The sequence below is a fragment of the Triticum dicoccoides genome, chromosome 2B (assembly GCF_002162155.2).
Source record: "Triticum dicoccoides isolate Atlit2015 ecotype Zavitan chromosome 2B, WEW_v2.0, whole genome shotgun sequence".
NCBI lineage: Eukaryota > Viridiplantae > Streptophyta > Magnoliopsida > Poales > Poaceae > Triticum > Triticum dicoccoides.
In genome coordinates, this window is record NC_041383.1 from 645,664,694 (window position 1) to 645,680,296 (window position 15,603).

General features: G+C 46.0%; 1 protein-coding gene across 3 annotated transcripts; it reads right to left on the minus strand.

Annotated features, from left to right (window-relative positions):
- Positions 1 to 1,402: 1,402 nt before the first annotated feature.
- Positions 1,403 to 6,682, minus strand: LOC119365350 (protein NARROW LEAF 1-like). 3 transcript variants are annotated; one of them, XR_005175458.1, is made up of 7 exons: positions 6,306 to 6,682; positions 4,586 to 5,114; positions 4,331 to 4,474; positions 3,405 to 3,645; positions 2,475 to 2,975; positions 1,646 to 2,317; positions 1,403 to 1,615 (listed from the first exon to the last, which is right to left on the minus strand). XR_005175458.1 is itself a non-coding variant. In XM_037630969.1 (6 exons), exons 2-6 carry the CDS (start codon positions 5,066 to 5,068, stop codon positions 1,698 to 1,700), a joined length of 1,989 nt encoding a protein of 662 aa, XP_037486866.1. In that variant the 5' UTR covers positions 5,069 to 5,114; positions 6,306 to 6,681; the 3' UTR covers positions 1,403 to 1,697. The 3 variants fall into 3 exon arrangements, 2 of the variants coding, with proteins under 2 accessions (XP_037486866.1, XP_037486868.1); XM_037630969.1 differs by having other exon boundaries at positions 1,403 to 2,317; positions 6,306 to 6,681; XM_037630971.1 differs by lacking the exon at positions 6,306 to 6,682 and adding an exon at positions 6,196 to 6,298 and having other exon boundaries at positions 1,403 to 2,317.
- Positions 6,683 to 15,603: the final 8,921 nt, after the last annotated feature.

The window sequence follows — 15,603 nt, forward strand, 5'->3', positions numbered from 1 at the left end:
TGAGATAAATTATCAGTCACAGGGTCCCGTATCAATCTCAGCACATTCTAGAGATTCAGATTCAGCATTGTGCATACTGCCAGATCTTATGAGAATAGCAACAGTGTGTAGAGCTAAACCCAGCATCTAAGCAGATGGTTACAAAGATATATTGTGAAACAATTTTGAATTTAATGGTATCTTTATGTGTAACAACTAAATAACAAAAGATTGCTTAGCAGTCAAAAGATATACTCCCTCCGTTCCAAAATATTTGTCTTTCTAGAGATTTCAAATGAACTACCACATACAGACCATTCGCAAAAAAAAAAACTACCACATACAGATGTATATAGACATATTTAGAGTGTAGATTCACTCATTTGCTTCGTATGTAGTCACTGGTTGAAATCTCTAGAATGACAAATATTTAGGAACGGAGGGAGTAGAGATCTGAATGTATGTATTATAGGATGTCGTCTATTCTTTTCCTTTTTTTTTGCGGGTGAAACTTTGTATTACTCAAGTGGGAAGTCCACAGTCTGCATTACAAAGTTCAATGACCTATGATAATCCAGAGTTAAGTCAAACTACTGGTCTACTCTTAGTTCTAGCAAACTTGGCCAAAAAATCACTAACATTATTTTGACTACAATGAACATAACTAAAAGTACTACTACGAAGATTCCTCAGAAGCTTGATTTCCTTCACCAGTGAAGAGAAGATCGATCTATCAATTGAATCATTAGTGATCATGTCCAAAGCCTCCCGTGAGTCCATCTCGACCTGAATAGGTAGCTCCGTTCTCTGAATAGCTAGCGAGAGACCCTCCATACATGCACTTAGTTCTGCCTCCAGTGCATTTCTGCAGGAAAAGAGCTCCCTGCATGATGTATATATGATCTGACCCTTGCTGTCTCGGAGAACCAGACCAGCTCCTGCTATCCCATCGACTGTCCAAGAGCCATCGATGTTGAGCTTAGACCAACCCTCCATAGGCAAAACCCACGCAATGTTTGGAGTTACAGGTGGTATCACTTGCGGTATAGACAAATGATCATATGCGACAACAATGTTTCCCTTTCAGCAGTTCCTCATCTGAATACTTAAGTGATAGTCTTTACAAAACGGCATCTTATCAGTACTCCAGCTAGTCTTTACAAGAATGGTATTATAACACCAGTCAAACTTTTATAGTTTTGACAACCAATATTTTTCAAAATATATCAATTAGAAGTGTGTGGTTGGGGTCCTCGAAAAGGGCTGAACCAAAGGGCCAGGTTCTAAAATTGTTTTAAAAAAAAACAGGTCCTGAACAAGGGCTAGATTCTACTAGATTCAAGAAGGGCTGGATTACGGAGTACATCTTAAGATTCAATAATTAGCATATTGGAAAGAGATGATCAATCATCCCAGAGTCCCATTAGTCCCGGCACATTGTTCTTCAAGAAAAGAGATTCAGATTCAGCATTCTGTATATCAAATCTTATGAGCACAGCAAAACTGCAGGGCTATACCACCCAACAACATCCTACAAGGGCTGAACAAGTGCCATAGTAGTACATGACATGATACCATATGCTTCCCACGAAGCCAATAGTAGTAGTTAAACTTAAGCTAACATCGCAGGTTCAGTTTGCTGAACCGCAGGGGTTCTTCCATCTACTTGCCTTGATCGTCCACAAGCTCATTCCAGAAATGTCATTCGGATCAGCGCTTCATTTCTCCAGGTCCATGCTCGGCTCCGGGTCGGCTGGAAGGCGCTTCTCCAGGTCGAGGCCCGGTTCCGGGTCCGAGCAAGGCTGCTTCTCCAGGTCCAGGCCCGGTTCCGGGTCCAAGCGAGGCTGCTTCTCCAGGTCTAGGCTCATCATTTCTGGGTCTGGACGAGGTCGCTCCTCCAGGTCCAGGCTCGGTTCCGGGTCCGGATGAGGCTGTTTTTCAAGGTCCAGGCTGGACTCCGGGTCCAGACGGAGCCGCTTGGGCTCCCGGTCACCTAGGTGCAGCGACATGGCGAGCTCTTCCTCTGACGGGTTGTTCAGGTTGGCGATGCTCCTGCGAGCATCGTGGTCATGGCGCACGGGAGACATGCCGACGAAGTTCGAGATGAACTGACGCTCTTCCATGTCAGAGGGGGTGTTGGTTGCGCCCTCCCCTTCGGTTGTGGCGTTTGTCAGGTCATGACGAGGCAGCTGCTGAATTTGGATCCCAAGAGGCTCAAAGATCTCTTCAGCCTTCTCTGCTGGGGTGGCTTCTGGGGCAGTAACAGTCACCGCAGAGGACTCCCCAATAGCAGAGGTAATTGCAGCCACAAAAGCTTTTCTTTGCTCCTGCACAGCATCTTTATTATACATGAATTACGTCAGCCTTGTACCATTGGAGCAAACGTAATTCAACAGTGAAGTATGAAAATGCCAATAACGTACTAATATAATCTGCATGCCAAACGTATTTCCAGGACAACACTGGAACATGAAGGGAACTGTTGAAGTACTCACCTTTGAGCGATTCGTCGTTTATGATCAGATCAAGTTCTAGACGATCAAGAAGGCGGCCAAGATCAACCCCTGTGGTCCAGTTTTCGGGGCCATACTCACTTGTGAGCTTTATCCTCCCACGGTTTGCTGTGCCACCCCATATTATCCCAATAGGACGTGGCTTCTCCCCATCCTGGCTGGTCAGGATAATAAGGCTTCCGCTGTCACCCTCCAAATCAAATGTTTGGCGGTTCTCACCAACGACGAGGAGGTCGGTGAAGAAGCATATTCCTTTCTCATCATTGTACTCAAGGGCATATGCCATCACAGTCCCAGTTGTGTGACCAGAGCTTCTGCCGACTTTGCAAACTTGCCTCCCGATGAGGCTCTTGATAGGACACTGCAGATCTATAATCTTAACATCCCCGATCTCACCGACTTCCCTAACTATAGTTGTGACTGTGGAAATGTCAAAGTCATCAGCAAATGGGATGAATGCACCATCAGCTCGTACAAATGTCTCTGCAGATCCACAGAGGGGCAGCATATATGTTTGGGGATTAGAACAGCACATATGCATCATATAAAACAACAGTAAACAGAAGGAGAAACTTATAAGTTTATAAAAATTTACATATATAAAACATAAACTAAGTTTTTTTTGTCCCATAAACAGATATGTATTGTTTTGTTCCTAAGTAGTCTAAAGCAAAAGTTGGTGTTGATCTGACTGACAAAAACTGATACAATCAGAAAGACAAGTCCTGCTTCACAAACTTATCTTTGTGTTTGTGGAATGCATTAATTTATTCATTTTATGCATTGAAGACATTGTGTTTAAATAGACGAAACATTAACTAGGCATTTCTCTATAACATATACTTTGAAGTTCAATTCTGTGAATAATACACGAATTCCCTATATCAACCAGATAATTTGTAGCTGCTCTACCTGGGTTCGTTCCAGCATAAATTCCATACCAAACATCATCTGTGATGAAAGATGTTGCCCTCTCGACAGCTCCAAGATAAACACCAGGCCCAAGATTCGGCGGCAACGGGTGAAACATCTTCTGGTTAGGATAGTTCAAATCAACTGCAACATGTCGGTTCGTGAGGAAACCAACTTGCTTGTTGTTGGTGCGTCGTTTCACAATTGCACCCAAAGTTCCAAATGTATCCTGGCTTGCAACCTGAGACAGTGAAACAGCGTATGGAGAACTCTCAGCAGGAAATGAGAAGCATGCCCTATTGAATCATTCAATGCACTATATGCTGCTCTAACTTCTGGAGTATATAATTCAGTTATGTTTTGGAAAAAAAAAATGTCATTCAAAATAGTACGTGAGTTTTAAAGACAAGTGGTGACTAGATTTGTGCAGGGGCCCAATTCTTAAGCTGCATATGATAACTTAGACCATTCAAGTACTTAGTCATTAAATGACACGACACTCTAGAGACTATTGGTGAGAAAGTTACTTCTGATTGCTGGTCAGTTCACAATGGGATTAACTTAAGTTACATCCAGTTGGCACTCTAGAGACCACCACAAGAAAAACGAATAAAGATTTATTTAAACTAAAACAAGAACAAAGTTAGCACTGGCAGGACTTCTAGTCGCTCTTTGTTATGCATAACAGTGTGAACTGATGTAGTAACTATCAGCCCGTGTCATAACCTTATGGGCACTGCAATTTTATTCACTTTGTCCAAAGAATCCTGACAAAATTTGAACGGCCCACTGGCAAGATAGAGAGAATAACTAGCAGTGCATGTCTGTGCCCAATCCAATTTATACACATGGCAGCATTCACTGCTTAAAGAAGATGATATCTAGGCAATGCAAACCAATACAGATAAGAGCATAGATGTATGAACCTGAGAGCCTGAACCAATATATTCGTCACTGCCACAGAGCTTATTAACAAGCTCACTAAACATCTGTTCTTTAGGTGTTTGAGCCGGCGCACCATAGTATGAAAATTCTACGACATCGACATCACACCAAACACCTCCTGGACCCTGTAATCATCCAGACAAGTGAAAGATATTAGTCGACGACAAAACGACTCCAAGTCTGAAAACAAGCCTGTCCAATAATATAAGACAAGAGATAAAATGAGATTCTCGTACCGCAAGAATTGCAGGAAGGCATTGGTTCGGATTAAGCCATTTCTTGTGAACCTTTCGAGCAACGAAGACAAGAATGGCGGGGGTTTCTGTCAGAACCCCTTTTGTTATGCGGAAGCCCACTGCCGTTCCGAGACTGAAACGCTTCAATATCTTGCTGTGGAAAGCTCTTATGGTCATCAAGTCGAGCAAGCTATTTGCTTGCTGACCCTTGGGCAACTTTCCAGGGAGTATTGGCAGTAATCCTTTCTGGAGGTTCCCAAAGTAGTTTGCCCGTCCCTCCGCCGCACAATGCTGCAGGTTTGAAGTCGGCCATAAGAAGTATGCCGCGCTATTTTCTGTGTGCACACACCCAGAAGCAACCGGTTGCATCGATGGAGAACAAGGAAATGCCTCATGGTGAGAGCAATGCCCCTCCACGTCAAGCGACGACTCTTCCGACTGCGTCAAACCTGAGAGCTGCATCCTGTCATCTGAAGGCTTCATTGTGCCGAACAGTTGACAGATGTGATGGACAGGAGAAGCTATGGCCCTAAAAATGAGAACAAACAAGTCTGAGAACATAATCTTTCCAAGGCCAATGCCCTCAGGTAAAGATGTCAAGAGACACTGGACAAATCTAGCAAATGTGTTTGCGCTCTATAACTTGCATCGGACCGGGAAATATATGCTGAAATTAAGAGCATCCAAGTTATTATACACAAGAGAATAAACAAGTGCTGGTGGAGTAGCCTGATATTCTCGGGGAATAGGTTCTTGCAAGATTGCAACCACGCAAACAAAAGCAGGCAATATCATAAGAGGAATCCTCTGTACGACGAATATGACCCATTGTATATGTATATTCTTGTTGCCCATCAGCCGTAGAACCAAGCAGAGAACATCACAGGAGAGTGGAATCTGCAAAAGCCAGCGGGTGAAGGAAGTCTCCATCCGTTTGTTCGCGAAAGGCATGCCACAAATTCTGCCTTTAAACAGCAGGAATGAGCATAAATCCACATCACAACTACTTGTGATGATAACAAAAATACCGGCGCAAAAAGGTAGGGCCTACACACCAATTCAGCAGGCGGCACCGCTGGTGAAGTTTGGCAAAGGCATCATGCACTTTGTTGAAAGAGAAAAGGCATAATCAAAATCAGAAACGACCCGCCCACAAGAAATCGGGGGGAACAAACAGCAAGCACTCTCTCCTTGTTCCAGCCAATAGCAGGCCTGAAATCGGTTTTGCTGGAGCAATGCTACTTTTATCTGGCCGCAGAACCTGAAGCTGAACTGAAGGCACGCGAGCTGGATTGGTGCTGGTTGCTTGTAGGAACACCAGAGCGGCAATGGAACTCCGGTGGCGATGAGTCTTGGAGGCCGAGCTGCTAAGCTTTCCGTGGCATTTGGCCCCGGAAGCGAGGCCAGCAAGGAAGGCGGAAGGAAATAAGAAGAGGAACACCTGAAGCTGTTGCTGTGCAGGCATCAGGAAATTCCCATGGCACTGGTAGGGAGCAACAACCTAGTATACCAGATTGGCAATACAACCACCAACGGGACGAGCTGCCCCGCCTACGAATAGAAACCACGGGCCGCAAGGAAAAAGGGATACGAGGGACAGAAAAAGAAACCGCGCAAATCGAGGAAGGCGGCGTCAAGATCCTGCCGCCCCAAGGTCCAGCGAAAGATCCGGCCTCCGGTAGGACTTCGGGCAGGGGAGGGAGGGGTCGGAGCCGCTCACCTGGAGCCGGAGCAATGGCCGCGGCCTCGCGCCTCGTCCTCCCCTCCTATCTTCTTCTCCCAGCGCGGGTATCCATAATTGGGGCGGGGAGGCGGGAATCTCCACTGTTATTAGGGGCGAGGCCCGGGGGCAGAAGCTGACAGCTTTGCAGTCGCAGGCGGCGTCCCTCCCCCCCTCCCCTGCCCAGCCCCCCCTCTCACTGTTCGGGCCGTGTGCGCGGCAGCAGCGGCATGCGTGCGCCGCACAAACACCACAAGAAGAGGCTAGAGAGAGAGAGGAATGGGGAGGAGGCGCTGGGAATCTAGGGGGGGAGCTCGATCAGCAGCTAGGCGGTGGTGGTGATCATGGCGTGGTGGTCACAGATTGGGGTGAACAACAACTTCACTGTGGCGCCGTTGATGTGTCGATGCGTGGGTCGAGCCGGGACCTGTGGCCGCATAGTCGTCTGTGTCGCGCAGTGCAACGAACGACCCAGATGTCTCGCGGCGGGGGCGAGCGGACGTGGCCCTCTCCTGGCCGTTCGACCCTGGGGGGTTCAGCCTCCTTTGAACAAGGTGCACTTTTGGTCATGTCATGTCACATATATTATCGACAATGACAATATGAAAATGATAGGGAAAAATAAAATTAATGGAGTTGACCTATCGTAGAGGGTCCGACTGTAAACATATCTTTTTCTAACATATACTCCGTATTATGGATAACAAGATTTAAACGCAAGAGTAGCAGTGTAACACCCAATTCTTTTGGTGGCTTTTAAAGTAAGCGGCCCTTTCGTAGCTTATTTTGTAAGCCACCAGAACCTGGCCTAAGAAATTGAACATGATATGCAACTATTCAAATTTGATGCGGTCTTAAAAAACTATGTCTCCACTCAAATTTTCCAATGCAAATATGTTATTTTACTGAGTGACTATAGCTCTATCTCATAGTTGGATTGGATGGTTAAGAACAATTATTTCTTGGTAGCTTGAATATTTAATCAAATGTTATATGACAACATAGGCTCCCATGATTGCCACATCACAAGTGAAGGAAATATGTTATTTTTTATAAGTTTGTTGCGGTTGCTATTTTTGTGGACCAGAAATAGTAACATTTATGTGGGTCAAGACAAAAGAGATAGTAACAAGTGGGCTGATCATTTTTTTGCTTTATGGCGTGGTACCATATTTATGGTGTCTAGCTCATGAAAAATCCATATGTTCTATTCTCTAGCTTCATCAAATAAAAAGCAAAAAATGACACAGACATACTATTCTGTCACTACAGAACTATTTGATAGCAATGTTTGAACATTAAACACTCACGATACTGGGTTTTATGCATGTTCTAGTGAAAGGGTGAAAGTGCATCTAATCCCAAGGTGAACTTTGGTAATTCATGTCAACATATCTCAAAGAACTAATGCTACTTTAAAGTATATTTTAGGAAGAAAAAAAGGAAGAACATTGGAATGGAAGGTGACCCCTAAAATGCTTTAAAACAAGTGTCAGACAAGCCAAAGGATTCTTCGTTTCTTTAGTGATCCAATATCGCATTGAGTTTATAGGCATGGCGATACTGTCAAAATGGGATGAGAACGTGTGAGCCTTTTGCTCAATGTGCTTAGAGATCAAACTCCTTCAAGTTTTCCACTATATCTTTCTAATGCCATGCAACTTGATGATGCCAAAGCACTTCCACTCGAAACCAGCGAACCATCAGGATATAGTTGTCATTCCAAACCCTATTTCAATCGAAGCCTCCCCCATTCCATTCAAACCCACAGAAGCAACCTGGTAAACCTTTTGTTGTCACGTCAAAAATTTTGAGCCATTCCAATTGAAACTTCTGAAGTGCTAATAGTGAGTGTACCACAACTGAGGTAATCACTTCAGAACCACTGATTGATTTCCATTCAGACCTATCAATGCATATGGAAGTTTTCATTTCTGATCCACTGAGCAACACCAGTCGGAGCCTCTGAGATGTGCAAAAAGGTAAGTAATAGTCAGATTTCTCGTCCGGCTTATATATACCCCCAGCTATCCCGCCAGTTCATCTCAACCATCCAATGTTGGTTTCAAAGGACTTTCATCATTTGTTCTAAGAGAAAACGCCACATCCTTATGTTGGTTTCAAAGGACTTTCTACTCTGACCATCCAATCAAACCCTTTGATAAATAAACCCCTCTTTCTTTCCACTCCTACTTCTCCAACCATAGGCAAATCTTGAACATGTTTAACTGTTGAAGAGATTATCTTTTGAAGCACGCCGGCAAGGGATTTATTGTCAGCATCCTCAGATCCTCTATCTTGTTACTTTTGGTGGTTGTGCGCCTCTTAGATCAACTATGTGTTGCTTGGGAGTCTTCAAGTTTGTGACGAACTCGAAAAAGTTTGCATGGGCTTAGAGACCGCCTACTTCGTGACTAGTCCTTCATGGGCATAGGCCATGGTGGAATAGTTGGGTTGCTAATTCGTGAACCCTTTATGGGCATGTCCTTCGTGGACATTATTCCTCTATGGAATTTTGCAACTGGTATCCTTGTGACATTAGTTTCTTTGTGAATGGAAGCCCCCTTCAATGTGGATGTAAGATAGCACCAATTATCTGACCCACGGGAAAAATCTTCACCAAGCCAATTGTGTTTGCGACTCTCTCAACTCTACCTCACTTACTTTGCACTTGTATGTCTTTACTTTCGACTGCTGTATTCTAGACTTGCATGTATATGGTGCTCTATAGATTGCTAGAAAAGTCTAAAATCTGCCAAGAAATTAAAACGTGGGAAAAGATTCCCTTTGCTTAGTAGTCTCTATTCAACCCCTTCCCTCTATACATACTTATCAATACTACAAAGTAACCTAAACCAAATGCAACTTGCTATTTTAAGAGGTAGGCCTCCTTCGGTCCATAAGATAGAAAAATCATGGGAATAGGAAAATCATTAGAGTTCCTATAAGAAAAGAGATGTCACTTGGTTCATGGGATAGGAATGTTTCCATTAGGCCTGAGCTAAAAAAGTCCTTTGAAATCGGAAGGACAAGAAGCAATCTTACATACGAATAGAAATCCTTTCCTATGAACCAAATGGCTCAGTAGCAATTTTCTTTTAGCAATCTATCCTATAGGATTCCTACAAAAAAAAAGGCCTTAGTGTGTGCTGGATGAAATGGAATGAAAGAAAAAATAGACATGACTTAATGTCTATATCGTTTGTGCATTTATCGTTTGTTTTCGTCCACAAGTGGTCCTAATAAAACATATCATAGACATGTTCAGTGTCAAATCTTGTCGCACACCAAATTGAATAACTTTCTTTTTAATACAATTTGGGCCACATATATTTGAGGCCAACACCGTTAGCATTGTTATACAACTATATGGAATCAGATGTGTTATCTACCGCACTGCTTAACATTTTATTGATTTATCTAAATTTCTATGGAACCTTGTATATTTCCTAACAAGTCATCAATTATCTTAGAAATAAAGTTGTACCTCTGTTTTCCAGGTGAAATATGAATGTTTGTTTTTGAAATGGAACTAGCTAACACGTTTTTTGTTTTTGTTAAGCTAGGTTGTTGAACCTTTTCCAGTGTACATGGGTCGAAAGACTACTTGTTTTCCTTGTCTTGATTTTTTGGTCTGGCTGCTTTCTGTGTTTCTAGAGAAAACACATAATAATACATTCTTTGGCCCCACTAATTAAAAAAATGATAGAAACATGGCATCAGTTCCATAGTTCAAAACTACTATTCCTATGACAAAGAAAATACTAGGCATAAATGCGGATGCATGTTTTTGCCGAATGTTTATGGAATGTTAAGATGGTTGATCTTGAACTTCTCATGCATATATACATAACAACAATGAAAGGAAACATATATGTGATCTTGGTTGTATCATAGGACCTTTTAGTCCCGCCACATATAATTTTATGGAGGGTGATAATATTAAGAGAATAGAACAAAATACAAGAGGTTACTCGTTGTGGACGGTTGAACTTACAAAGAATATAACTTTGGTAGCACGTTAAACATTATTTCTAACATACATATCGGATAAGTGGATTTAAATAAGAGAGGGACGACCTTAGGGAATGGAGGAATTGATGTGAAGTTGTACAATTTTGGTAAGGTCCTAGTGAAAGATCGTGGATGTCGCCTAGAGGGGGGGGTGAATAGGCGCTTTAAAATAATTACAGTTTAGGCTTGAACAAATGCGGAATAAACCTAGCGGTTAATTTGTCAAGCACAAAACCTAAAACAACTAGGCTCACCTATGTGCACCAACAACTTATGCTAATCAAGATAAGTAACTATGCGATAGCGAGATATATGACAAAGAACAATATGGCTATCACAAAGTAAAGTGCATAAGTAAAGGGCTCGGGTAAGGGATTACCGAGGCACGCGGAGACGATGATGTATCCCGAAGTTCATACACTTGCGGATGCTAATCTCCGTTTGGAGCGGTGTGGAGGCACAATGCTCCCAAGAAGCCACTAGGGCCACCGTAATCTCCTCACGCCCTCGCACAATGCAAGATGCCGTGATTCCACTAAGGAACCCTTGAGGGTGGTCACCGAACCCGTATAAATGGCGACCCTTGGGGGCGGTCACCGAACCCGTACACTTTGGCAACCCTTGGGGGCGGTCACCGGTACCCGTCAAATTGCTCGGGGCGATCTCCACAACCTAATTGGAGACCCCGATGCTTGCACAGAGCTTTACACCACAATGACTGAGCTCCAAGCACCACCAACCGTCTAGGGCGCCCAAGCACCCAAGAGGAACAAGCTCAAGGGTACCAAGCACCCAAGAGTAATAAGCTTCTCAACTTGTAACTTCCACGTATCACTGTGGAGAACTCAAACCGATGCACAAATGCAATGGCAAGGGCACACAGAGTGCCCAAGTCCTTCTCTCTCAAATCCCACCAAAGCAACTAATGCTAGGGAGGAAAGTGAGAGGAAGAACAAGAAGGAGAACACAAAGAACTCCAAGATCTAGATCCAAGGGGTTCCCCCCACGTAGAGGAGAAAGTGATTGGTGAAAGTGTGGATCTAGATCTCCTCTCTCTTTTTCCTCAAAAACTAGCAAGAATTCATGGAGGGATTGAGAGTTAGCAAGCTCAAAGAAGGTCAACAATGGGGACAAAAACGAGCTCAAGAGTTAGGGAACCATTGGGGAAGAAGACCCCCTTAAATAGGTCCCCACGAATCTGCCTGTTATGTGCAGAATAACATAGGAGCGGTACAACCGCTATGAGCACCGGTACAACCGGTAACAGGCAATAAGCGGTACAACCGGCCCACAACCGCCCAACAACCGCACCACAACAGAAACTAGTACGATGGTGGAGCGGTACATGGCTGGTACAACCTCCGGACCAATTCTGGAGCGGTACAACCGCTCCAAGCACCGGTCGTACCGGTCAACCGGTACAACCCCTCTATGGGGCGGTACAACCTCTCTATGTAAAACAGACAATATCAAAACAGCCACAACTTTCGCATACGAGCTCCGAATTCGATGAAACCAAGTTTGTTGGAAAGCTAGAAACAAGGGCTAACACAATCTTGAAAGAAATATCAATAAGAAGCAAATTAAAAAAGGCTCATAAGAAAATGGTGAGAACCCTTCCTCGGATAAGACCGGTAAAACCTCCAACACCGAAAACATCATAGAAGACGCATGCGAACTCCATTTTTGATGAACTCAAGCTTGTCATCAAGATGACTGAGGGAGTCCTGGACTAGGGGGTGTCCGGATAGCCGAACTATCATCATCGGCCGGACTCCAAGACTATGAAGATACAAGATTGAAGACTTCGTCCCGTGTCCGGATGGGACTTTACTTGGCGTGGAAGGCAAGCTTGGCGATACGGATATGTAGATCTCCTACCATTGTAACCGACTCTGTGTAACCCTAGCCCTCTCCGATGTCTATATAAACCGGATGGCTTTAGTCCGTAGGACGAACAACAATCATACCATAGGCTAGCTTCTAGGGTTTAGCCTCCTTGATCTCGTGGTAGATCTACTCTTGTAACACACATCATCAATATTAATCAAGCAGGACGTAGGGTTTTACCTCCATCAAGAGGGCCCGAACCTGGGTAAAACATCGTGTCCCCTGTCTCCTGTTACCATCCGCCTAGACGCATAGTTCGGGACCCCCTACCTGAGATCCACCGGTTTTGACACCGACATTGGTGCTTTCATTGAGAGTTCCTCTGTGTCGTCACCGATAGGCTCGATGGCTTCTTCGATCATCATCAACGATGCAGTCCAGGGTGAGACCTTCCTCCCCGGACAGATCTTCGTATTCGGCGGCTTTGCACTGCGGGCCAATTCGCTTGGCCATCTGTAGCAGATCGAAAGCTACGCCCCTGGACGTCAGGTCAGATTTGGAAGTTTGAACTTCACGGCTGATATCTACGGGGACTTGATCTTCGATGGATTCGAGCCACAGCCAAGCGCGCCGCACTGTCACGACGGGCACGATCTAGCTCTACAGCCGGACAGTATCCTGGAGGCCACACTCAAGCCCGCTCCGATCTTCAATTCGGAGCCGGCCGTGCAGACCGAGGACGGATGGCTAGACACCGCCTCGGGGGCTGCAACCTCTACGGCGATAGAGCCGAACACTGACCTTGTCCCTCATGAAGCTCGTGACTCCGAGGTGCCGGACTCCTTGCCGGACTCCGAACCTCCCGCGCCCCCTCCAACCGAACCCGGTCGGGCGCCGATCATGGAGTTCACTGCTGCGGACATCTTTCAATACTCACCTTTTAGCGACATCTTGAGTTCGCTAAAGTATCTCTCGTTATCAGGAGAGCCTTGGCCGGACTGCGGTCAGGATGGTTGGGATGCGGACAACGAAGAAATTCAAAGCCCACCCACCACCCACTTAGTAGCCACTGTCGACGATCTAACTGACATGCTAGACTACGACTCCGAAGACATCGATGGTATGGACGATGATGCCGGAGACGACCAAGAACCAGCGCCTACCGGGCACTGGAAAGCCACCTCATCATATGACATATACATGGTGGATATCCCAAAGGATGGGAATGGCGAAGCAACAGCGGAGGATGACCCCTCCAAGAAACAGCCCAAGCACCGGCGTCAGCGGCGCCGCTTTAAATCCCGCCACAACAAGAATGAAGATTCCAGCACCGGAGATAATAACACACCGGACAGTGCCAAAGACAACCCACTCCAGCAAGATTCAGCGCAGGAGGACGGAGACGCCAGCCCTCATGAGAGAGCGGCAGAAGAAGAGGTAGATGATTATATGCCTCCCTCCGGAGATGAGGCAAGCCTCGACGATGACAAATTCGTCGTGCCTGAGGATCCCTTCGAACAAGAGCATTTTAAATGCAGGCTTATGGCCACGGCAAACAGCCTCAAGAAAAAGCAGCAACAGCTTAGAGCTGATCAAGATCTGCTAGCCGACAGATGGACTGAAGTCCTCGCGGCCGAAGAGCATGAGCTCGAGCGCCCCTCCAAAAGCTACCCGAAATGCAAGCTGCTCCCCCAATTAGAGGAGGAGGCGTATGAACCTGCATCACCAGCAGACAATACGGCTGACCGACCACCCCGTGGTCGCGACAGAGAGGCCCCTAGGCCCTTCACTAGAACCGTACCCCGGCATCGCTCGAAAAGCACAAGGCAACAGGGGAACGCTTCGGACTTGCGAGATATATTGGAGGATAAGGCAAGACAATCAAGATCGATCTATGGATCGCGTGGGCGCCCCATGATACGTGACGACAACCGTCGCGCCGGACACAGTAAGTCCGGCCGGGCCGAACAAAATAGACAAAGCTCTTTTGAGCTCCGTCGTGATATCACCCAGTACAGAGGCGCCGCACACCCACTATGCTTCACAGATGAAGTAATGGATCATCAAATCCCCGAAGGGTTTAAACCCGTGAATATTGAATCTTACGATGGCACAACAGACCCCGCGGTTTGGATCGAAGACTATCTCCTTCACATCCACATGGCCCGCGGTGACGATCTTCACGCCATCAAAAATCTCCCCCTCAAGCTTAAAGGACCAGCCCAGCATTGGCTTAACAGCTTGCCAGCAGAGTCAATTGGGAGTTGGGAAGACCTGGAAGCCGCATTCCTCGATAACTTCCAAGGCACGTATGTGCGACCACCAGACGCTGATGACCTAAGCCACATAATTTAGCAGCCGGACGAATCGGCCAGACAATTCTGGACACGGTTCTTAACCAAGAAAAACCAAATCGTCGACTGTCCGGATGCGGAGGCCCTTGCGGCCTTCAAGCATAACATCCGCGACGAGTGGCTTGCCCGGCACCTGGGATAGGAAAAGCCAAAATCCATGGCAGCCCTCACATCACTCATGACCCGCTTCTGCGCGGGTGAGGACAGCTGGCTAGCATGCAGCAACAACCTCAGCAAAAATTCTGGCAGTCCGGATATCAAGGGCCGTAATGGCAGGTCGCGTCACAACAAAAACAAATGCTGCCTTAACGGCAATAATAGTGAAGATACGACAGTCAATGCCGGATTGAGAGGCTCTAAACCCGGTCAGCGGAAAAAGCCATTCAAAAGAACTACTCCGGGTCCGTCCAATTTGGACCGAATACTCGACCGCTTGTGCCAGATACACGGCACCCCCGAAAAGCCAGCCAACCACACCAACAGGGACTGTTGGGTATTCAAGCAGGCAGGCAAGTTAATTGCCGAAAACAATGACAAGGGGCTGCATAGCGATGACGATGAAGAGACCCGACCGCCGAACAATAGAGGACAAAAGGGTTTTCCCCCACAGGTGCGGACGGTGAACATGATATACACAACGCACATACCCAAAAGGGAGCGGAAGCGTGCACTCAGGGATGTATACGCGATGGAGCCAGTTGCCCCGAAGTTCAATCCATGGTCCTCCTGCCCGATCACTTTTGACCGAAGGGACCACCCGACCAGCATCCGTCACGGCGGATTCGCCGCATTGGTTTTAGACCCAATCGTTGATGGATTTCACCTCACCAGAGTCCTGATGGACGGCGGCAGCAGCCTGAATCTGCTTTATCAGGATACAGTGCGCAAAATGGGCATAGACCCCTCAAGGATTAAACCTACCAAGACGACCTTTAAAGGCGTCATACCAGGTGTAGAAGCCAATTGTACAGGCTCGGTTACACTGGAAGTGGTCTTCGGATCCCCGGATAACTTCCGAAGCGAGGAGTTAATCTTCGACATAGTTTTGTTCCGCAGCGGCTATCATGCTCTGCTCGGACGTACCGCGTTCGCAAAGTTCA

Excerpts from the sequence above, each read along its gene's own strand:
- LOC119365350 (XM_037630969.1), bottom strand. The coding sequence starts at position 5,068 with ATGAAGCCTTCAGATGACAGGATGCAGCTCTCAGGTTTGACGCAGTCG. Across the intron at positions 4,475-4,585 it reads GCCTTCCTGCAATTCTTGCG|GGTCCAGGAGGTGTTTGGTG; the intron begins GTACGAGAATCT and ends GGATGATTACAG. Across the intron at positions 2,976-3,404 it reads TTATGCTGGAACGAACCCAG|AGACATTTGTACGAGCTGAT; the intron begins GTAGAGCAGCTA and ends GTGGATCTGCAG.